General features: G+C 41.2%; 1 protein-coding gene across 2 annotated transcripts in view; it reads right to left on the reverse strand.

Annotated features, from left to right (window-relative positions):
* Window positions 1-24: 24 nt before the first annotated feature.
* acsl1a (acyl-CoA synthetase long chain family member 1a) overlaps window positions 25-25044 on the reverse strand; it is a 26445-nt gene continuing 1425 nt past the window's right edge. The window contains exons 2-21 of one of the 2 annotated variants that reach the window (XM_056280965.1): window positions 18352-18558; window positions 14424-14538; window positions 14222-14286; window positions 13707-13808; window positions 11488-11587; window positions 10795-10970; window positions 10337-10369; window positions 9147-9198; window positions 8934-9007; window positions 8510-8587; window positions 8098-8232; window positions 7734-7868; window positions 6445-6540; window positions 6273-6345; window positions 5565-5653; window positions 4252-4368; window positions 3846-3989; window positions 3578-3679; window positions 3427-3498; window positions 25-1644 (exon numbers count right to left, since the gene is read on the reverse strand). In XM_056280965.1, coding sequence (XP_056136940.1) covers window positions 1504-1644; window positions 3427-3498; window positions 3578-3679; window positions 3846-3989; window positions 4252-4368; window positions 5565-5653; window positions 6273-6345; window positions 6445-6540; window positions 7734-7868; window positions 8098-8232; window positions 8510-8587; window positions 8934-9007; window positions 9147-9198; window positions 10337-10369; window positions 10795-10970; window positions 11488-11587; window positions 13707-13808; window positions 14222-14286; window positions 14424-14538; window positions 18352-18546 — 2094 coding nt within the window. In that variant the 5' untranslated portion in view covers window positions 18547-18558 and the 3' untranslated portion in view covers window positions 25-1503. Of the gene's footprint in view, window positions 1645-3426; window positions 3499-3577; window positions 3680-3845; window positions 3990-4251; window positions 4369-5564; window positions 5654-6272; window positions 6346-6444; window positions 6541-7733; window positions 7869-8097; window positions 8233-8509; window positions 8588-8640; window positions 8719-8933; window positions 9008-9146; window positions 9199-10336; window positions 10370-10794; window positions 10971-11487; window positions 11588-13706; window positions 13809-14221; window positions 14287-14423; window positions 14539-18351; window positions 18559-25044 lie in introns of both variants that reach the window. The other variant, XM_056280964.1, reaches the window with a different exon arrangement.

Raw genomic sequence — 25044 nt, forward strand, 5'->3', positions numbered from 1 at the left:
ATGTTAAAGAGAAAACAGCTGAGGTTTGAGAGAAGCACAAGCATTTATTTGGTACAGTTGTGTAATATAAAGATACACTTCTAACCACAGTATTAAACACTTGTTTTGTCAAGAGCAAACACCTTTGCCCCATTGTCGTAACTTAAATAAGATAGGACCGGACCGCACACTAGTTGACTGGTTTTAGTTTCATATTCTAGCTTATTCAGCCTTTAAGGATCTTGGTATAGATCTTTTTATACAATGGTGTTCAGTGTCTTAAAACATTAATAGGCATCTAAATAACATCAAATATACTTAATTAAAAATATACAGATACAAAAACTGACAATAGATGTGCACAATTATCGAGTTCCACTCCATCAACATCTGAATCCACAAACAGTTTTCCTCCAGGAAGTTTAAATAAATGCTGGTCCTTTCTACACTAACCTGTGGTAGTTGTGTTGAAAGATAAGTAATAACAGACACCTGGGTAATTAATGAAAATTAGTCTTATCTAAATGAAATGTAACTGAAGTGGAGCTCCATTGCTGACCAAAATATGATATGGATAATGGCTTTCAATACATTATAGGTGACAGTAAGCAGTTCTTTCAGTATAAAAGTCACTCATAGGACATCTGACAGTAGGAACGTTCTCTGCATGAGCAGAAAATGGACATATTTTCTTGTGCAAGTCCAAGCAAGACAATGAAATACATTTTCCATGCAGTTTAAGAGGCAAACACAAAAACTAAAAATCCTGACTGACCAGACTGACCCACTAGCAATATTATTTACCATATGCTAAAATAATTTTGAAAAGATTATGTGACCCTCATATTAATAAAATCTCATTTTATATGCTACAGCATCAAGAGGCATGGGAATGCAGGGAAATAATGTGTCCGTCGTACTAAAACCCTTTTCTCCTCGCACAAATTTCTACAAGTACTATTTACAGATTTAATGGTGACATCATCTTACATAGTAAACCAAAACATTGCATACACCATTGTAGAAACAGCCAATATTTGTCATTATTTCAAAAATATCAATGTTTATGGCAGTTAAATAAAATGTCCCCCAAAGTTGGACTGCTAATTTCTAACCATGTGACTTTGTAGTCCTCAGGTCATAGACCAGCTCACAGTTTAGGTTCTGATGAGAAACATTTCCCCATAATGTTGGCCTTATCTGTCCTCCCAAGAAAGAAATAATGTAAGTGACCATGATGCATTATTCTCGGGCATTCTCAGCCTTGACTTTTTTTTTTTTACTCAACTAACTCCTACTTGAGGGTGATAGAACAGCATTAGGAGAAATGTATTGTTGCAGGGAATAAACAGGGCAGAGAGCACACCTAATCCCAAAATGACACACCATACAGTTAATTCAAAAGCCATCCTTTCCCAACAGTTTATCACAGGCAGGAAAATAATAGCAAGGATGTTGTCCTTTAATAACCCCTACATGCTTTGGGTTGTGGGTTTCAAGTGTTTGTTCTATGAGTGTCAGGGCTCAAATTGTAATCTTGGCATAAAGTGCATCAATCTGTTCTCTGAAGTGGTTTCGCAGCTCAGTCCTCTTGGCCTTGAGGGTCGGTGTGAGCAGGCCATTCTGAACAGAAAACATCTCTGGGTGCAATGCAATCTCCTTCACCTGTAGAGGAATTAGATATGAGCATGGGGTGTAGAGAGAGTAAAGAGAGAGTCATCCTAGAAAGATATATGTCACAAATAATGTCACAGAAAAATGACATATACTCGTTTAATTATCATGCCACTATGGTCACCAATACTGAATGCCTTAAGTATGTTATAAAGTTAAAACAAGATCAGATTTCACCCAGTGACAGCCGGATTGAAGTTGAGTATACAAAGTGGTTTTGTGTATTATGATTGAGAATGGCATCTTGAGGAAATGCTGGCAAAGAATTTGTTTTGCAATATATAGTAAGTAATATCTAGGTCCCGCTCTCTCGATTTCCAAGAAACCCCAATGATGTTACAACATCAGAGCTACAGCACCTCGCCTGGGAAAGGGAAACTGGGGCCCCCTCCTTAGACTGCTTTTATTGTCATTGCCCTATATAATAATAATAATAAATTAAACTTATATAGCGCTTTTCTAACACTCAAAGTCGCTTTACAATAAACGGGGTTCCATTTTGGGAACCTCAGAATTACATCTCTGCTCTTTTGAGATGACGTGGTTTTGTTGGCTTCATCAGAAAGCGACCTCCAGTGCGCACTGGGGCAGTTTGCAGTTGAGTGTTAAATGGCCGGGATGAGAGTCAGCACCTCCAAGTCTAAGGCCGTGGTTCTCTACCAGAAAATAGTGGATTGCTCCCTCCAGGTTCGGGATGAGTTGTTGCTTCAAGGGAAGGAGTTCAAGTATCTCGGTCTTGTTCATGAGTGAGGGCAGGATGGAGCGGGTGATTGACAGGCGGATAGGTGCAGCATCAGCAGTAATGCAGATGTTGTACCAGACCATTGTGGTGAAGAGGGAGCTGAGCCAGAAGGCAAAGCTCTCCATTTACCAGTCAATCTTCATTCCAACCCTCACCTATGGTCAAGAGCTTTGGGTAGTGACCGAAAGGGCAATTTACCAGTCAATCTTCATTCCAACCCTCACCTATGGTCAAGAGCTTTGGGTAGTGACCGAAAGGGTTAGATCGCAGATACAAGCAGCTGAAATTAGTTTCCTCTGTAGGGCGTCTGGGCTCAGCCTTAGAGGTAGGGTGAGGAGCTTAGACATATGGAGGGAGCTCAGAGTAGAGCAGCTGCTCCTTCACATCGAAAGGAGCCAGTTGAGGTGGTTCAGGCATCTGATTAGGATGCCTCCTGGGTGCCTTCCTTTGGAGGTTTTCTGGGCATGTCCAACTGGGAGGAGACCCCAGGGTAGACCCAGAACTCAGCTGGAGGGACTACATGTCCAATCTGGCCTGGGAACGCCTTGGGATCCCCTAGGAGGAGCTGGAGGGTGTGGCTGGGGAGAGAGACATCTGGGATGCCCTACTTAGCTTGCTGTCACTGCGACCCGACCCCGGAGAAGCGGATAATGATGAGATGAGATGAGATGAGATACAGTTCCCAACAGTAGAAATCATACAATTGAGGTGAACCCAACGTTATGCAGTCCATAACGAGATGACTCAAGCATTGCAATCTTATGTGGGCGCATTGCACAGTGAACAACTTCTCATATAGAAACAATAAGATGCCTTTGGAAAGGCACATATTCCCTATCAGACCATTTGGCAGGAGGAAACAATCCCAAATATAGAGGCAAGACCTGCTGGATGAGTTTAAAAGAAAAATTAACAAGGCTGCAATGTTGTTGATGTGCATGACATATATGTAGCATGAGAAAAGCATAACCAGTTATCTACTGACTTCAAAATGTGAATTTTTCATCTAAAGTGAAACATTTGTTAATTACCTGCTCAAAAGACTTCAGCCCTGCTTCCTTTCCCACCATCAGGATGTCTTCCAGAATGCTGTTCTTTATGTCCTGGAGACAATGAAAATAAAATGTTGTAGGGTGTAACTAGCCCAAGTTGATTTTAATTCATAACAATGATAAGTCATACCTTGTTCTTGCAGAGTTCCGAGTAAGAACCCTCAATCCCTCTTTTCTTGGCCCAACCAGGTAGAAAGTCAGGATCAGGCACCACTATGCCCACAAGGCACGCCTGAACACAGCAACACAATATGTTAGTATCAGCATCTTATCCCAAAAAATGCAACACTTAACTACAAAAGTGCTAAAATTACTTTTATGTGTGAAAAGCAATATTGTTTAATGCATTTCTACCATTGCTCAATTGCTGATTGAAATCTAGATTAAAAACATCTCACTTGTAGGCTATCACCATGGACAAATATTTGGGCCACTACGTCACCGCGGATATAGATATTTTCTATTTTCTCAGGGGCGATGTATTCTCCTTGCGCTAGTTTAAAAATGTGCTTCTTTCTATCAATGATCTTCAAAGTGCCATTCTGAAACAAAAAACAAAACAGACAAATATGAAAAGTAGTAGTAGATGAAAAGTGCAGGTAACAAGTGATTTGACAAGCCACATCCATCCACAATGATGACAAAAGCTTTTTGAGAAGAAATTATTTTCAGTACGTGTTGTATACAGATCAAGGCACATGTCAACAACTCTAAAGTGAACCAATCAGATCTGAGCCAGGAACTTATTAGGTTCAGCCTAAGCAATACTGGGCTAGCCTGCCCTGGTTTCTCAGCATTGCTTACAGGCAGCCACTTTGCAACGTCCCCAGTGTGGAGCCACCCATCCTGGTCAATTGCCTCCGCAGTTTTCTCTGGGTCTTTCAGGTACCCCTGAAATACATTTGGTCCTTTAACACACACCTAGAAGGAGGGAAACAGATGTGTGTGTGAAAATTGAGTTTCATTATTAATACTTGGCTGAAACCATGACAAAAAGGAGACTTGTTGCTTCAGCTCTTTGGCTGGTTATTGACCATGTTGACCTGTAAATGAATGAATGCACCTTCATAATGCCAACATGTGTTGTATTCCATCATTAAACGTTGAGGTTTATCACACATTGTAAGGCTCTGAACATTCATCAGCCACAGGCACCCTTTTATCGCCAAAGCAATTCTTGGTCCTTTCCCTTCTTACCTTTTATATGACTGCACCCATTGGAGAAGTGCTTAAAATTACTATTTAGACCCCTGGGACCTATTTTTGCCATCTGTCTGAAAATGCACAAACAGAGCTGGCTGCTTGGAAATCTCTGGGAACTGGTATGTACAATATAGGTGATTTATGTTCATCTGGAAAAAAATGTAGCTGGACTAATCTGGCTTAAAATGTTTTCGTCAAGTTATTTGCCCGATGTCTTTACTGTAACTTTGACTTTTCATATTGTTGTATTGTTTTTATTGTTTAACATGCTTATACTTTTGTTGTCTTTCTGCAGCTGTGATAAAAGCTGCGGTTCTCAGCCAGGGCAGTCTTGTAAAAGAGATTTCTAACTTTGATGAGGTGTTTTCCTGGTTAAATAAATGTTAGATAAAGAAATAAAATATCAAATATTTGTTAACCGTGTACCAGTTTCCATTTTTTTCCTATTTTCTCTATCCTTTTTCTTCATTACCCTTTCCTTCTGATGTTTTTTCTTCCCTCGTGTACAATTGTTCACATTTGCCGTTAACTTTCCTTTTTGTTAATGGGATACATGTACGTGTTTTGCTCTCGTTTTCTGACCCTGTAGTTGAATTACTCATTTCCAGCCTCTATACCAGACAGCTTTTACCATCTCCAACCCCATTTTTTTACCGTACCTGCTCACCTACTAAATTTGTAGGCAGGAGTGTGTGTGTGTGTGCGCATATGAAACATGTGCTTGTGTATTTGAGTGAGAATGCATAAATACTCGATCTAATTATAGTATCATTCTGCCTTGTATTTGTTACGACATCTTTAAATAATTCTTCTATCAGCACTTATTCACTAAGAACAGTAAATCCTCCACTCACCACTGATTATCTCCCAAGCTGTATTTGATAGGAACTATATAATATAGCAACACTCCTCACCTCTCCCTCTCCATTGGCTGCTAGATAATTCATTTCAGCCACGTCCACCAGCTTGATAGAGTTGCAGGGTAATGGGGCTCCCACGTGACCTGGATGAATTGGAAATTGGTCATTATAATTAGTAGTAATACTAATTTAAACCACTATATGTGTTTAAACATAAAGGTTTCCCCCCCGAATTGCTAAGCTTTGGGTGCTAAAGAAGACGAAATCTTAGACAGCAGTTTTTACCTGTGCATAAAGAACTGGGATTAGCTGCCTCATACTACAATGTTTACGAATATAAGACGGTCATTTAATAAAGTGTAACCAAGCATATTTCTGCCTACTGCAGGTTTTGATCCGGAGTTGTACTGCATCATGAGGCGACATCACTAACCGCTCGACTAAAGGGCCTCTGGTGATTGGCCAGTGAGTCGTTTTATAGGTTACTGTAGTCACCCTCTCCCGGAAGCGCGCCCTCGCGCTTTGTTATTCCTGTGCTCTGGAGAGACTTCTGAGGATCCGTATGCTTCCGGATCCCACCGTTGTCACCAATATAACCGAGCATATTTCCGACGGCTGCGGGATTCGATCCGGGTTATTCTGCACCACAAGGCGACGTTGCTAACCGCTCAACTAAAGGGGGCCGACCCCCTGATGAAAAAGACCCCCAGTGAGTCTTTTTAGATGTAGGTTGCAATAGCAATTTAACAGTCCAGCTGTTACCTGCTGTCCAGTCCCCCGGCATTGTCATGGAGCATCCAGCTGTACATTCTGTCTGGCCATAACCTTCATAAAACTAAGAAATACAGGAGGACATGTATTTTAGTTACTTTTGTATACACGTAGTCCCCGGTGAAATGAGCAAACAGCCAGAGGAGCGTGCAGACACACTCACCTGACAGCCCAGAGCAGCCCGTAGGAAAGTCAGCACAGTCGGGGACACTGGGGCAGCGCCAGTGATCATGAGCCTCACACGACCGCCCAGGCTAGCCTTTCAAGATTGAAAATACATAGAATCACCAGTGAAGACTTAACAGTTCAAATAGAGAGACTGGTTGTCACACAGTAAAAAAAAAACAAAAAAAAAACATTGAATTTTGAGATTTTGGCTAGAAACATCTCTCATGGGGGGGGTGTCACATGATGCAGCGAGGCTAGCTAGCTCAGGGGCTCTCCAAACAAATTCATTTTAAGACCTTTACAAACACCCAAACCCATGTTTAATTTGGTCGGACAGCTGCAGTTTGCCCTCAAGACCCAGGAACAAGCACCTAAAGTCAGCTAGTGAGCAAATCCCGACACCTGCAGAGAAAACTATTACTAGGGCTGGTGACCAAGAAGCTCGGATAGGCACATCACTGATGCCACCATAGGGATGTGATCATTTCTGGTTAGCCAGAGGGCCTCTTCAAAGGATATAACACTGTGTTTCATGGAATGTCTCTGTATTTCACTCTATGCGCTGACTTTTTTCTTCCCATCTTCCGTTTATAGCAAGGGTAGGGGATTGTTTTTTTGTGTGTTTTGTGTTCTATGGTTGTTAAAATGGGTTTAAAAATGAAAAATAAACGTCTTTCATCTGACTTTAGAAACTTTTCATGGGCATCCAGTGCAGAAGGCATGTTCTCTTTAACACAGTGACATCCAAGAGACAGGCCCATTCTGTTAAATACACAGGCTAATTGTAGTTTTTCTATTGAATAAATGGATATTGTGGAGCCATGCGGTGCACATGTACCATCCACTTAGACTTATATCATTGCATCACAGCTAGAAGTAGGCCTAGCAGAACAATGTTCTCCCCAATGCAGAATGGACTGAATTAAAAAAAAAATACAACAGCCTTTTTTGAAAGAAAAAAAAATCCTTGGCCAGCCAACTCTTCGACATTTTTTTCTTCCTGTAATTTTTCATACTTGGTAATTTTGTAATTCTATCATCACGTTGCTAGAATGGCAAGCTTTATTATGGAAAATAATTATGGAAATGTGGCTTTAATTGATAACTTCTTTGTTTGCATAACAGAAAAACTTGAATTCATGGTCAACGATCTAACTGGCATTATAAGTGTGCAGTAGCACCAATTCCTTGTAACAAATAATGGATAACGGTGAGAGGCCTTTAATATTTCTATGGACTATGCAGACAGGACCTAGTACCATGAGACAGAGAGGATGTGGTTACCTGTACTTTTTTGAAGATGAGTTTGTCCCATATGCTGTCTTTTCTGACCACACCACTTTTAAGTTCTGCCTCCTTCCTCCTAGAAGCCAGGTCCAGTAGCCACCTCTTCAGTGGCGTATTGGCCTGACTAAATATCTGTGGAGAGTACAGTGCCTTTTATTCTAACAACTCCAACACTGAAATATGGGACATATTATCACCATTTGCATAACTGTGAGGTGATGAGTTAACTGTTTTTACTATGAAGAAAGACTTATCTGTAACACCAGAAATGTATGGGAAACAACCGAAAGGAAAAATTAATAAGTCACATGACGACTTATGACACCTTGATTTTTTTATTATTATTATTTTTTTGCCTGACCTTATCGAACATGCGGTTGAGAAGACGTGGGACGACAGGGAAGACTGTTGGCTTCAGTGCTTTCAAATCATCCATCAACAGACGGATGTCTCCCTGGAAGTAACCTATTCGAGCACCATGGATCAGTATGACCCCCTAATTAATAAAAGAAAAAACAGGAAATTATTCCCCAACAGTCCCAGTATGAACACGAATCAGCCACAAGATGGAGATATTGTTACAAGAATCCATACACCCGATAAAACTAGATTAGATAACAAAAATTCAACAGACAGGGCATTGGGACAACAAACAGGTAGTGTGCATATCACGCCACATCTGATTCACTATGAAATGAAATTTTGTGAATTCGGATTCTGAAACCCATTCTGATCCGCATGACATTTCATGGGAACTCCGTTGTGATACAGACCTCTACAACCCTCTCCAACATGTGTGCTAAGGGGAGATAGGAAATGTGAGTATCATGAAGACTCAGCATGCAGTGCACCTGTGGGAGACACACAAAACACAACATGCACACACAGGTCAAACACAGCATACCTCCACTACTCTCTCAAACATATGGGCCAAAGGTAGGAAGGAGATGAGAACGTCATTTTTTCTGGGCTTCAGTGTGCCCTGGAAACCCATTCAGAAGGAACAAGATGGGAGAAACTCAGAAACGAATCGGAAAGGACACACACAGGAAAATGAGGAAAGTTAAACAGAGAGAATAGAAACCCCAAAGCTAGAAAAATCTGAGAAATAAACTTCAGACAAGGACATCAACACAAAAAAATGTATTACTGTTTGTAGGTGCCTTAACCGCCTGGTTATATTGCTATTTTCGTTACCTCTGTTATTCTGATGAAAGCTGCAGTGTTCGATATGACATTTCCGTGGGTAAGCATTGCCCCTTTTGGGTTTCCTGTGAGGACAAAAAAAAATGGAGGTTGAATTTCAACACTGGATTTTAACCTAAAAGATAACGTTTCTATCATGTCTCTGTCATGTTTGAGTCTTGAAAAACACAAGGGTAAATTTTTGAGAAGTTCTATAATCATTACCTGTGGTTCCAGATGTAAAGCAGATGAGTGCGAGGTCCTCTGGTTTGGGTGGCTGTAACAAAATCACAAATCTGAACTGGGCGTTTCAGACACAATAATAAATACTCAGCGATCTATTTATTTATTTATTTATCTATTTTATTTTGAGATACTTTATTGATCCCCGTGGGGAAATTGTGCTCTGCATTTAACCCATCCTAGCTACACAGCTAGGATGGGCTAAATGGGTCCCCAGTGGGCAACTGCCGTGCAGCAGCCGGGGACCATCTCCAGTTCATCTTGCCATGCCTCGGTCAGGGGCCAAGACAGAAGTATTAACCCTAACATGCATGTCTTTTTGATGGTGCGGGAAACCGGAGCATCCGGAGAAAACCCACCATAGACATGGGGAGAACATGCAAACTCCACCACACATGATGACCTGGGATGACCCCCAAGGTTGGACAACTCCAGGGTTGGAACCCAGGATCTTCTTGCTGTGATGTGACGGTGCTAACCACTGGGCCACCGTGCCGCGAAATGCCCAAGTTTATGCCATTACAAATGCATCAGGTACGTGTATAGTCCTGAATTTAAGTATGGTGGGATTTGTAGGCCACAATAATTCATTCTCCTATACGACAGTCTACTACTACTACTTTCGGCTGCTCCCGTTAGGGGTCGCCACAGCGGATCATCCATTTCCATTTCTTCCTGTCTTCTGCATCTTCCTCTGTCACACCAGCCACCTGCATGTCTTCCCTCACCACATCCATAAACCTCCTCTTTGGCCTTGCTCTTTTCCTCTTCCCTGGCAGCTCCATATTCAGCATCCTTCTCCCAATACACCCAGCATCTCTCCTCCACACATGCCCAAGCCATCTCAATCTTGCCTTTCATTTCTCAATCAATTCTCCTGTAAGACAGTATTGCAGCTTATATCCATCCATCCATTATCCAAACTCCCCATCCTGCTCTCAGGGTCTCTGGGATGCTGGAGCCTATCCCAGCAGTCATTGGGCGGCAGGCGGGGAGACACCCTGGACAGGCCACCAGACCATCACAGGGCATTGCAACTTACATTCAAGTGAAAATAAGCTCCATGCAAAAATATATATACTTGCCCTTCACGTGTTTGTTTGGAATTGCTTTGCATAGTTTTATTTACCTTGTTACCAAAAGTGTGAATAAGGTATGTCATTTAAACTCACCACTGGTTTCTGATGATTGGCTTTACCAAGAGCCTGTGAACACAAACATATGTTATGTTTTGGCTGCATGCCCATTCGTGACTTGACTTGATGGGTTTCAGTGCGTTGAAAGAGCTTGCTTTTAACACTGAGAGCAACAGATACTTGAGGTTGACCACTTCTACTTTAGAGCACTGTGCCTAAAACTAATTCTCTCTAGTCACATAATGATTAGGGCTGTGGGGGGAAAAAACAGGACTCATAGCCAGACATGCTGCTGATCTTTGGTTATGTTTGCAAGTTTGTTTTTTTGGGGGGGCAAAAAAAGCCTAACAGCATGCATCAGTGCAACTTCTTTTAAATCAAACAGCTCATTGTTGGTGGGGCTGTTTTTAAACCAATGCACGAATGAAAAATAAAGAAAATGAATATTCATTTCATAAAATGAAAAGTTTGAGGACAGAATTTGTTGTTCTGACCTCAATCTCCTTCAGGCTTAGGATCTCAACACCACACTTCTGTCCACGGGTTACCAGGTCACTGTCAAAGGCCTCCATGAGGATAATGGTGTTCACCGTATGCCCCTTTCCACTGATGCAGTCTAGAACTAACCGAGCCTTATCGGCCACATCGCAGATCACAGTGGAGATAGAGGCTGTAAACAAAGGCAACAAAGAGGCTTTTAAAAAAATATATAAAAAAATACCGTCTCATTGGATTCTTCTGAAATATGATTAAGTAACTGCTCAGAAATATTAATAACTGCTCAAGCATTTGGTTTGGGGGGGGTGTATTAGCAGATACAAGGGGAAGTGCTTGGTTGAGATCAGACTGTACCTCATCAGTAGTGGTGATAACATTCAAACCTGTTCTTGCATGTGTGACATGTATGGACATGTATACATTCCATGGCAGCATTGGCAAATACATCACCGGGAATGTAGATATTATCATACATGCACAGAAACTTTGCCATTTCATCCAGCATTAATGTTTTTCATACATACACACATACATACATTTCAGTTTTTCAGTCAAAAAAAAACCAAAAAACAAAATTATCTAAGCGTGCAATTGCACTTTAATGAGGATAATTTAACATAAAAAACACTATCAGTAACATTGGTTATATGGATGTTGTGTGCACAGTCAGATCATGTGGTGCCTTCAACCTTTGTCAATAATGTAGCCGATAGCCTCAGTGCCCAGTGTGTCATACAGGGGAACGGCCACCAGGGAGTATGTGTAACAAGCCAGCTCTGAGATGGTCCACTGCGAGGTAAAACACATACCACATGCATCAGAACAAAGCTCCAAACCGACACAAGTGCACAACTTACGGCATGTAGCTCACAATTAGCAAATACTAAAACTACAGCCTGAAAAGCTCCTGTTATAATGATCAAAACATGACCAAACGATCCCTACAATGTACTTGGACAACTGAAGATTCCCCCCCCTCTTTTTCTCCCCAACTGTACCGATTGTGCCATCCTGGTCCCTGCTCCATCCCCTCTGCCAGTCCGGGGAGGGCTGCAGACTACCACATACCTCCTCCGATGCATGTGGAGTCGCCAGCTGCTTTTCATCTGACAGTGAGGAGTTTCGCCAGGGGGACATAGCGCATAGGAAGCTTACGCTATTCCCCCCGCTTCCCCCTCTCCCCAGAACAGTCGCCTCGACCGACCAGATGAGGCGCTAGTGCAGCGACCAGGACACACCCACATCCGACTTCCCACCCACAGACACGGCCAATTGTTTCTGTAGGGACGCCTGACCAAACCAGAGGTAACACGGAGATTTGAACCGGCGATCCTCCTGTTGGTAGGCAATGGACTAGACTGCCACGCCACCCAGAAGCCTGACAACTGAACATTTAAATATACGTAAGGGCTGTATAATACCTAAAGTAATGGCATGAATGCAAAACTATTTCATAGAGGGCCACTAACGCGAGTCAAAGCCGGCCATGATCTTTGTCGGAACGATTTTTAGAAAAGAAACAACCCGCCCAAATCTGTTCGTCACCACAAAAGAGCTCTTGACTATTTTTGGTCAGAGTAGACGTTGGTCCACAAAGTAATGGTCCAAAAGTAATAAATATTTGGAGAGTGTCTAGAGACTAAAGGATCACATTACGTCTATAACAAAGATCATGTGGACCCTTGTGTTTCACACGTCGATTAGAAGAGGCGAGAAGGATGACAGAAGAGTTTGTAGAAGCCAGTGGGCATCATGCAAGAACACCTTGTTAAATTTCTCATACGTTTCTCTTGATTTGGTTTTCGCACAAAGTTTGAGAGAAACCAGTGCCAGAGTCCCAAAACATTTTGAACTGTCCCAACTTGTTCATACATGTGCCTTGAATGTTGATTGCCACTTGTTCTTCACTTTCAGTGAGCATAGTTAATGACGCAAATATTTTCATGCTGTGCGCAAAAAACCCCAAAAAAACTATATATATATATATATATATATATATATATATATATATATATATATATATATATATATATTTGGTCTGGGTGTCTCCCTGCCTGCCGCCCAATGACTGCTGGGATAGGCTCCAGCATCCCCGCGACCCTGAGAGCAGGATAAGCGGTCTGGATAATGGATGGATGGATGTATTTATATTCTTTCTTTCTTTTTTGGGTTTCCCTCTTTTTCTCCCCAATTGTACCCAGCCAATAACCCCACTTTTCTGAGCTGTCCCGGTCGCTGCTCCACCCCCTCTGCTGATCCGGGGAGGGCTGCAGACTACCACATGCCTCCTCTTATACATGTGGAGTTGCCAGCCGCTTCTTTTCACCTGACAGTGAGGAGTTTCACCAGGGGGACGTAGCAACTGGGAGGATCACGCTATTCCCCTCAGTTCCCCCTCCCCCCTGAACAGGTCCCCCGACCGACCAGAGGAGGTGTTAATGCAGCGACCAGGACACATACCCACATCAGACGTCCTACCCGCAGACACGGCCAATTGTGTCTGTAGGGACCCCCAACCAAGCCGGCGGTAACACAGGGACTCGAAGATCCCCATGTTGTTGGTAAGCAACGGAATAGACCGCCATGCTACCCAGACGCCCCTTTATATTCATTTTTCACATGTATTTCACATGTTCTCCACTATTAAAACTATGAGATAGACCGATATGTCTCGATGTCTTGATCTTCAAAAGACTTGACTAATCAATGGGTATTCCCTCATAGCAGGTCTGCATAGTTCATAAATGTTTGATCTTATTAACAATGAATGAGTACAAAATGAGAAAATTCTGAATACCAGATGAATTCATTAGTAATTCTTTTTAACTTTCTAAGAAATGATTTGTGCATTTGAACAGTTTTTGCATGAGGACTAGTGAGTTATACAAGAAGATCATATTCATCTTACCTCCGGCCTGTTTTGAGCAAATATGCCGATAAACTTGTCCCCAGCTTGCGAGTGTCCTCTGTGGAGGAGAGCGGAGCCTATGCATTCCGCCCTGTCGGCCACCTTCATCACACACAGGAAAATTCAAAAACTGAATTATAACTATTTTTCGCTGGTAAATAATCTGGCAAGAAAATTAGATTTATATTGTTCTCGACTTGTTAATACAAGTTCAAGTTCAACTTTATTATGTGTATTGGAATACAATGCAATTCTCTCTGCCTTAACACAAAAAAAACAACCAACTACAGACCTACATAGACTATGTACACAGAATTCATACATTATCTACACAATACAGAAAAGTACATGATAATGCAAAATTGTAGGTGCACATGGGTGCATCATGTGTGTATGGGTGTATGACCGCCTGTGCAAAGAAACTGTTACTGAGACAGTAAGACCCTCTTTACACAGGTGGTCATACAAGTGCAAATTCAGATGCTGCTTTCCATCAACAGAACTTAAAATGTCACCTCTTTATAGGTTTGCCACTCATAAGGCTGGTTGGGTTTCCTTGATCCTAGACAAGGTCCATCATCTGTAAAACAAATAAACCAAAAACACTTCACGTGAAATTATGATCTTAATGTTTCCAGCGTACAGTAGAATGGACAAATGCAGTATTAAATCCCATATGCATGTATTAGGTTTGGTTGTTGTGTGAACTGCACTCACTCGATACCCTTAATCCCCGCTGGAAGACTTCATACATGGTTCGTGCATCTTCATAGTAGTACGTCATGTATTTGTCACTGTCGTTCAGTACAGACCTTCGCGCATATTCCCCATCCTAAGAGGAAAGCAAGCCAATTGACAAGTTTTGACCCAAGTACATTCACAATTCTTCCTCCTTTTTTTTCTCCTTTTTTCTCCCCAGTTGTACCTGGCCAATCACCTCGCTCTCTGGGCCTTCCCGGTCACTGCTCGACCCCCTCTGCCAATCGGGGAGGGCTGCAGACTACCACATGCCTCCTCCATCACATGTGGAGTCGCCAGCTGCTTCTTTTCATCTGAAGTGAGGAGTTTCACCAGGGGGACATAGCACGTGGGAGGATCACGCCATTCCCCCCAGTTCTCCCTCCTCCCTGAACAGGCACCCTGACTGACCAGAGGAGGTGCTGGAGCAGCAACCAGGACATATATCCACATCCGGCTTCCCACCCACAGACACGGCCAATTGTGTCTGTAGGGATGCCCGACCACGCCGGAGGTAACACGGGGATTTGAACCAGTGTTCCCCATGTTGGTAGGCAATGGAATAGACCGCTATGCTACCTGGATGCCCGTTCACAATTGTTCCTAAGAGAACATACAGCACAAACAAGCAAACTAATGTGAATCAACTTCAGTTTCATGAGCTTGTGATCAACTCCTAATGGCTACAAGTCAGGATGGGAATATGTGATTCGCTTCGGACAGCGGGCATCTATGAAGACATGCTGCTGAACCATGGTTAATCTCTCTAAGAGTAAGACATAGCTGCTGTAGACAAAGCGTGGATTGTTTGCCAGAAAACCAAACCTTGGTATTGCGCAATAGATATTGGCACTGACTGCAAATAATATTGTCATATGTCAGGTACCTTCCTTTTATAGTGTGACACACTTTGTAACCATGGTAAGATAAGTGCTATAATAAATAAATGAAGTGAACTAACGAGAAATGAAGGTGTGTTTTGACAGACTCGAATGTATCAGTGGTCACTTCTTGTGGGTGTGACGAATCTTCAGTGGGGAAACGAGGAGAAGAACACAAGTAGCATTCTTTCAAGTAAACAGCGTGAACTAGATTGAGTCACACTCAGCCTAACCCTAACGTGATGAGAGTTGGGCTACACACACACACACACACACACACACACACACACACACACACTCTTGTCATCCAGACAAGCCACTCCTGGCACAACCTCGTCTGAACAGGCCAAAATGAGACTGATGAGTCATTTTCCGTGGAGACAAATCCCTCAGTTGTCAAATGTCTTGTTCCACTGTCACCAACGTAAGTAGTCTTAAACGTACATACTATATGAGAGAACACAGATCATTTAAGATTGTACCCATCGAGCTAATGTTATCTGGCATGATTTCCATAACTTAGGGAAGTTTTGCTCTGGCCGCAGGAGGAGCAGCTCCTCACAAAGAGTTTAAATACTTATTTCGTGTTCGTTTCACCCCGTGTGGTTTTTGCAATAAAAGACAAAGGTCTCCTTGTTTTTTTTGCTAATCTATAGATCACCCCAAACTAAACAGTTCATTCAGAGGCATCTGAGCTATTGCATATTTATTGTGTGTCCACTGTATCATTCGCCCAGCATTAGAAAGGAGTTTTCAATTTTGAGTGACTTTAAACATCCCCATGAGCTGTCCGACCCAGGTAACAACCTCACCGAATCTTTGAAAATGTCGATCCTTGCATATGCATATAAAAGATAGGTTAAACTTTATTTTAGGGGGTCGGAGGGGGTCTGAAATTACCTAGTAATAAGGTGGTAATTATCACGAAATTTCTAAGAAATAAGGTTGAAATTACCTTGTAATTTGGGTTAGGGTTAGGTTAGGGCTAGCTGTAAAATTACCTGTAAAAACTACCACCTTATTACTAGGAAATTACAAGGTATTTTCAACTTTATTTTTCAGAAATTACGTGATAATTACCACCTTATTACTAGGAAATTACTAGGTAATTTCCGACCCCCTAAAATAAAGTGAAGATACACCATTGATTTAACAGTTTTCTGGGTTTACACCGAGTAATGTTGAGATTGAGATTGGCCATATGAGTCACCACATAGCTATTGCATTCACAGCATATGACCTCATCCTTGAGCCTAACTGATGCCTACCAGCCTGATCTGGTGTCTTTAACGCTTCTTCTGGCAGGACGTTTCAGGAAGAGGCATTACCGGCAGCTGCTTGGTCATTAACAGCTGCAGAGCTACAAACTATGAGAAGCAACTTGTTTCTCTTTTTATCGGTGGTTTATCGTTTTTAGGACAGCCACTCTTATCCGCTTTATGTTGTGGCATCTTCCTTTATTCTTTTTTCTTATTTTTATTTGATTTATTTTCTTATTTTTATTTTATTTTTGTTATTATTGTATTCTTTATTTATTATTTTTACTGTTTTTAATTAATGAAATAACTTTGCTTTAAGAGTTATATATGAAAAACAATTTAAGAAGACATGATGACAGTCTACACCAACATTGCCGAGTGCTGGCGAGCTACACCTTGCCTTGTTTGTGTATAATTACAGCACCACAGACAAATCCAGGTTCTGACCTCGAGTTAACATGCAAGCTTTTTTCCCAAACACACACACACACACACACACACACACACACACACACACACACACACACACACACACACACACACACACACACACACACACACACACACACACACACACGAATACGGAGACTGCAGAAATACAGAACAGCCGCAAAAACATTCGATCTCTTACCTCCAAGTATACTATCATCACAGTTTGGAAACTTGGAGTTATATTTGAAATAAAGTCTTAAGTTTGCTCTAATCTGAAGTTTGCTTCGGTTAAGATAACTTCTCACATAACTTTGGCCATCTCCAGCTGTTCCCGAGTGAATTGTATAAACATCCAAGTGGCTGACAGGTGGAAAACTGTTCTGTTGCTAGTCCTGCTAGGACGGAGGAAATTACTTTTTGTTTGGACTAATCACAGGAATGTGCCCATCTCAAACAGAACGTGGTAAGAGGCCGAGGGAAAAATAACAAAACAGCATTTCGACCCCTTCCTCAATCAAAAGTCTTTCACCCCGTGTGGTTTTTGCAATACAAGACTCGAATGTATCATTGGTCACTTCTTGTGGGTGTGACGAATCTTCAGTGGGGAAACGAGGAGAAGAACACAAGTGGCAAGTGTACCCCCATATAAGTTTCTGAGCAGTCACTAAAATTTTCTGATATCAAATTGAAAGTCTTGGTTCTTGTAGTAATCTGATAAACATGGTAGCTCTTGCACATAAAACACCAGCTGAGCTGAAGGGACAAGCACTTTTGATGATTTTTTTTCTCCATAGTTCATTATTGATAGCAAGCTGGAAATGACAACCTCAATGAGTCATTCAGACTCACTGAGGTTAAGTTAAAGAGGTTAAAGCAGGCAGCATAGCTCAGGAGGCAGAGCGGGTCGTCTAGTATGAAGGTTGCTGGTTCAATCACTGGCTCCTCCAGACAGCATGTCGAAGTGTCCTTGAGCAAGACACTGAACCCGTAACTGCTCCTGATGAGCTGGTTGGCACCTTGCATGGCAGCCTCCACCATCAGTGTATGAATGTGTGTGTGTGAATGGGTGAATGTGAGGCATACACTGTAAAGCACTTTGAGTGGTCTGTAGACTAGAAAATCACTATATAAACGCAGCCTATTTACTGTCAATTAAAAATACATACTTCATAGGGCAATTGAGTAGGTTGATGGCTGAGATGTCACTGAGTAAGTGCACTGCAAAATAAATATTTAACCCTGCAAAAGTGAGATGTAAACTTCCTGTAGCAAACGTCATTAGACTTGCATAACATAAGCTTTTTAAGGACAAGAACAGAAGATATAACCACATACCAGTATTTCCACTGACTGCATGGTGAGGTCACAGGGTGGTTTGAGGGCTTTGGGCCGGGTGGTGTACCAGTAAGTAGTTATTGCAGCAAAAGCCCCTATGCCCATGAGTGCATTGCTGGGCAAACTGCGCACGTATTGTCGAAAGTCGCCTAGCTCTGGGATCCTCAGATGTCTCAGGACTTCCTGAGCTTGCATGGCCTCTCCGCACTGTCCAAAATAAAGAGGAAATATGATGGTGGGAAATGTCCGTTACATTGCAAAATTAGATAACCGACAGCTGGGGGAAAAGTGATATCAATTTTTTCATAATGACACACATATCATTCAAACTAAATAACATTGTTTTAGATTTTTAAATGGGACTCCCTCAGTCCTATCTAATTAAGATGTTGTTACATATTCAGTCATCTGTTTTTCAAAGATATAACATGCTGAACTCTTTATAATGATTTCCATTTTCCCAAAATGGACACAGTTTCTTTTTTGGGATACAACTTTTCACATAGAGCCTCATTTGAAAGATGTGTTCAAACTACCAATAACACAGTTTATTAGAAAGCCTTCAAAAAAAAGATGTATTGGAAACACATGAGGGTCAGTTCGACAGGACAGCTCAGCCTTTCATCCTATACGACAAGCGTGCATTTGAGAAACTAATGACCGACTCAGGCAGGAAACATGGCAATAAAACACTCATCTAGTGCATTCAGATCTTAACTTTCCATAGAGACATCAGAACACCGGCTGCACACGGCACATCCCATTTAAAAAAAAAAAAAATTGTCTAGGGGAAGTGAAGCTTCCTGCCAAGAATGCTGAAAAATGAGATCACTGGAATCCAGTTTTTTATGTGATGAGGTTTTGTTCAGTGAAAATGTGGTATTACATGGAATATCAGCTGTCTTCTTATGCTTGAATTTTTAATTATTTCGATGGCTGTTTTATTTTAGTTACAGCAGCTGCTTTTGGATTTAAAGATGCACATTTCAAAAAAAAGATGTGGGCCCTGCCAATTACACTTGAAAAAGGCATATAGAAGCACTTAAACCCATTACAAGCCCTGTTCCTCACCAACAAATGTAAAAAAACAAAAACAAAAAACAAAAACAAAAGCAAACAAAAAACAAAACCGTTGTATCACACACACTTTGTAATATTAGATAAACAGGTTCATTGGGACTGTGACAGTAATAGTATTTTATCCAAGCCTTATTGTACAAAATATCAGAGTTAGGAGTTCAGTTCTCAGTGGGATCACTATTAACCTTTGCACTTATACTTCATGACATTTTTTATAAATGCATGGATTAAATGGCTTATTCAATGTATTTTTACCTACTGATCTGATTTCATTTCAGATCAAAACATGAATGAATCAAAATTACTGAACCCCTGTGTATCTTAAACTGCAGCCATACTGAAACCATACCAGTCCTTGTGATTATCCTCCTCACTAAAGGTGAGCAAAGCAATTGGAAATAATTGTCTGACTACTGTCCCATTATATTTAGTCATATCTGTATGTGTGGTCAGGTCCTCCATCAGAAAAGTAAAGAGAAATAAGGTAAATACACGAATAGCCACCGCATTAATGGCTTTCTTAATGGTAATTAATGGTAATCCTAGCGCTAATTGAGATACATTGGTATTGAGGAAGTCTCTCAATTAGCACCAATAGCCATCAAAGAACCAAGTGATATGCGTGATAAAAACTGCTTTGTATAAAATTGTGCCTCATTCTCAAAACTGCATGTGAAAGAAATCTGAAGTAAATGAGTCGATGGTTACAACAACCAACTCGGGTTCTCTTGGCTAAAATTGATACCGTTGACATCCGGAAAGAAACCCTGAACCAGTTTGGACATTTCCATTACTTTTTGACGTTTTCATCACCAACGGCACATTCTATGCAGCATGTATAGAACATCAAGTATGTAAGGTTTTGTGGCAAAATGGGTAAATGTATAATCACAAAAAGCTCCAACGATTGACTTCTCACCATCTTCTATTATTATGACAGAGCCCTTGACAAACAGGTACAGTGCCAACTGGGACAAAGCACTGTACCCACGCTACCCAATGGGGCAGTTGAATGGTAAGTGTAATTAAGACTTTTAAGCAAAATCTTGGTCCAGTCAGTCTCGAACAAATCATTCTGGGGTTAGCAATAGCTATCATGGGGAAAAAATTAGATCAACTAGTCAAACTTCCTGATTAGCAAGCTGAAATACAATTTAATTGATATTGATAATAGCCTGATAAAGGGGTTATATGTGTGAATTATGTGTAAAGATCGTATCTATAAAATGTACTTACAAGAATGTACAAAGTACAGATAAGCCCAGATCAAAAGTCTATCCAAAGAAGGAATAGGTGTAGGTAATTCTGGAGCCCTTTGGAGTAGCAGTTCCTAATAGCAGGAACTTGGACTGACCTCTAATAGACCTCTGGCTTCTCTATGAATAGCAAAGCCACGCCCCCTACAAAAAGAAACATACGCATGGGGCAGTGACACCACTAGCTACTCCTCAATGCAGCACAATTCAATTCAATACAAGACAACAGCTGATCGCTCTTTCATCGTTAACACATCAGTGCTGTTACTGTTATCACTCCATGTAAAATTTCACTGAATATCATAAATAAAACTGCAGAAATGCAGTATGGGCGGCATGGCAACAAACACGCATGGCCTGCGGCTGACTACCCGCTAAAGACATGCTTGTGTGACACGTGTGCATGCGCTTGAGTTTATGTTTGCGTGTTTAAAGTAGTGCCAAAGTTGTCTGCAGAACATTTATTTTTAAAATGTGACTGAGGGTCAACAATGAAAAGAACGCACGCAGTGACTCAAGCATTTTCAGTCATGCTGATTTAAGGGTTAATGGCCAATAACCTTAACATAGATAATCCGGGCACAATGTGAGCCATTCTTGTGGCGTTATAGAACTTCCGGTCTCTTTGAGCTTGGCTGTTGAAAATCTAGTAAATCAAGAATTAGAATTTAATAACAGGCAAGACTGTGCCTGGTACAGGATAGATATGTTTACTAAACTCTCCCCCCTTCTCTGGCCCATTCCTCTTACATGCCAACGTTTCCACTCTCCTAGTGTAGGTAGGAAAGAATGCTTTCGTTCATGAGCGCGCAAACCATGTGCACTCACACACACGCGCGCGCACACAAAATCCAACTTCAGCATGGTTCATGCATACTCAAAGAGAACGAGAAGGATGATAAAAAGTCAAAGATTTTGGAAATATCCAATTTGTCACAGACAACTGCCGAAGCTAGTGACAGCATACGTCTAATATCTAATTTTTATGCAGGAATGATCAAGAAATCTTTCTCAGTATTGTGGAGGTGTTTGCCAAAAACGAACATAATATCTGATATTGTGAATTACCCCAAATGTTTTTTTATAAAAGCCAATCATTATATCTTTAGCTTTGCTGAGTTTCAAAAACACACATTCAACTACATTTCATCTCTAAATATACAGAACAAAGTCTTCATCAAGGATCTTAGATGCCTGATATATCCAGATAAATGGAGCTTGTGTGCATGCACTTGAGTCAGTTGGCCAAGAGGAGGGACATGCCACGGGTGTCATATGGTCAGCTGTGAGTTTTGAGGCGAAAGGTAGCCTCACAGCCCTGCCCTACCCCTCTTACCACCACCACCACCACCACTCTCCATACTTGGCCTGGGACCATGACAAACCAATGGCAGAGCCGCCTGCCCTCCACCCGACTCCTGAGCAAGCAGAGGGCACTCAGGAAAGGGGGGCAGGAGGGAGGTAGAATAGCCCGCCTGTTTGACACATAGCAGAACATCAAGAATAGTGTAAGTGCAAGAATAACAAGCGCAATCTGCAAGTCAGGAGGAAGGCTTTGTGGAGCAATCACAAACCCCGGTCAAGAAGTTACAAAAAAATAGCATTAAAAAAGCACTTGAACTACACATAGATGTTTGTTGGTTCCTCTTTACAGAATGGTGCAGCTGAGAGGACATGAGCTGCAGACAATATTTAAGAGTTTATATACTCTGCTTTAGCTTTTAGTTACTGTCATTTGTGACAGCAAATAGCTCACAGCTACTTCATTATTAATGGAGCTGGCGAATCAAACAGGAAAACTTTGTTTGGATACCTATTTAAAACTATGACAGCACCAGCTGCAGTACAGCAAGATAAGTAGAAGGGTGCTTTTAATTAAAGAGATCATCAGCAATAGAGGTGAATGCATAAAAAGTCAATTGAACAACTAAGGACTAGCCTTCAAACATAATCACATAAAACTTTATCCCAGATCTTCAAGACAATGACCTCCAAGACTGAAGCACTTCTCCTTTGGCTGCTCTACAAATCAATGGAGTATAGTGCATATGTCCACTTTTCATTATTCAAACCATTGGACCACATGTTGCTCTGCAGACTGGACACATGTCAAATCTATTCATAACAAAACTCTCTTGTCGACTCGATCCCTAACAAAAAGATGGAGGCAGTATTAGAAAAAATAATATAAGTGCTGTTAAGTTTTCCCCAATATGTGCAGGCAATGACCTTTGGCTTACATACTGACCATTAAAATGTCATTTATAGTTCATGAGACATTGAATATCTGGTCGAACATTAGTGCTCATTGAATTATCTGTTGTGGTTGTTAACGTACCAGTGCCTCATTTGAACAGTTTTGCAAATGGTACAGTTGGCCACGGAGGCCTTGGTCAATATGATTCTGGGTAAAAATGTGTTTGCATAGGCCTCTCAGTTTGCCAAGGGCCGTTTAGCAAAACAGTAATAAGGCTGCTCTAGTCCCAATTCTGACACAGATGGGATGAGCAAGCTGAAAGAGGTCACAGTTATATGTAGGCCACCATAACAGGTGTCAGTTAATACCTATAAAATGCCCTATATTAGGATGGCAAATAGATGCGTTGTAGGTAAACCCTGAAGAGATGTGAATGAAGAAACTGGTCGACTTGAACTGTCACAGTGGATGAATACCCAAAGTGGTTGGCTGGTGGGCCAGGAGCAGCAAGCCCATTAGAATGGGGTGAATGGAAAAGCTGGTATCAATGAATGGTTGTTGGATGGTATTAGTTATGCTTAGCCTTGCATAGCTGCAGTGTTCCCTTTCACCTCATTTCATCACCAAACTATCACAAAACACTATCCATCCCATCTCCACCTGCACCCTGGTTTTGAGCCCAAGGGTGACCTTGGCTTGGGAACAACAAATAGACTTCTGTGTCCTGATACTCCTCAACATGTGCATGCACACTGGAGGTTTACTAGGAAGGGGGAGGGGTGCATTGGTGAAATGGTCACTGAAGCAAACCAAACCAAAAGCATTAGGCAACATGACCTCTAAATAGGCACTTCTGGAAAACATGGCTGTCATTTGTCCTACAGTCACATTCACACTTTTGAGACGCCAATGAGACCAATGCTTAGAATTGTTTCTTACCAATTGATGCAAGCTCAAATTCAACAACATACTTAATGCAGATCATCAAGTATGATAAGTTTAATTTTACAGACTTGTAAATTGAATAGAGTAAATAAAGTCCATATGTAGCAGCCTTTTCAGGTAGAACCTAGGTACACCAAGTCATAGCACCCCTCTCACCCACCCAGCCCACTGGTTGTTCCCTTAGTGTAGCTACAGACACAGATATAACCATAAATAGGTTGGCTGGGCATCAGTGTATATCATTAATTTTTTTAGGCCATTTTGTGCTTTCTTTGCTTCCTGACCAACTCCAAAATCAAACCATTAGCCTACACATTGTAAATGAGTGGCAAAGAGTCAAATCAAACTTGTTTTGTATGATGAATGAAAAGCCATGCAGGTATCTCACTGTGATATCAGATCAGAAAAGTAGTAAACAGAATTATAATCTGGTCCATTTTCCAACCAGGTTCTGACTCAATCCACAGCTCAGTGCTCACCATGACACCAAGATATAACACAGAATTTGATTAAAAAAATCAATATTCATTTTTGCCTCTGTATACCAGACAAAAAAATGAAAATTTGGCAACCCATCAGCTTATAGTTGGCTGCATGAGATACGGTGACTGAGGTTAAAGGGAAAGATGCCAGCTGTTGGCTAGGGTTGTTTTCAGTCATGTCTTTAGGATTCATTCAGCAATATTAATATGATTTGGAATCAAGTTGGCTGGAGCAATTTAAATAAATACGGGTCTAAGTTATAAGGCGAGTACTGAATCGTCTGAATAATCAGACATTCAAACTTCAAGATGGGATGATTTTCCTGTATAATTTGTTTTTCCACATGGAAGAAACAACATTCAGTGATTCATGCTACTCTTAATACACCGTAGCAGCATCATAACAATTTAAGGCCAGTTTGTTAACCCTGACCCTTGTTTACTTGTAATCACATGATTTGATTTAAAAAAAAGGAAGATAAGACTTGTAACACTGACAGAAAGTTGATGAGCTGAACGGCTCATTTTGCCATGACACAGTCAATAGATTATTTTTGCTTATTAATTAAGACAAGATAAAAGTGCAGTCTTAGCATTAGTTTCAGGAATGACATAGTAAAACACTTTGTGTGTGCAACAGTTTTTGGGCTAAAATAGACTAAATTATATTTTAGCACCACCAACTGAAAAGGTTTGTGGCATCAGGTATCTTTTTTCCTCCTGCAAAGCCTGT

Source organism: Lampris incognitus, chromosome 5 (genome assembly GCF_029633865.1).
Source record: "Lampris incognitus isolate fLamInc1 chromosome 5, fLamInc1.hap2, whole genome shotgun sequence".
NCBI lineage: Eukaryota > Metazoa > Chordata > Actinopteri > Lampriformes > Lampridae > Lampris > Lampris incognitus.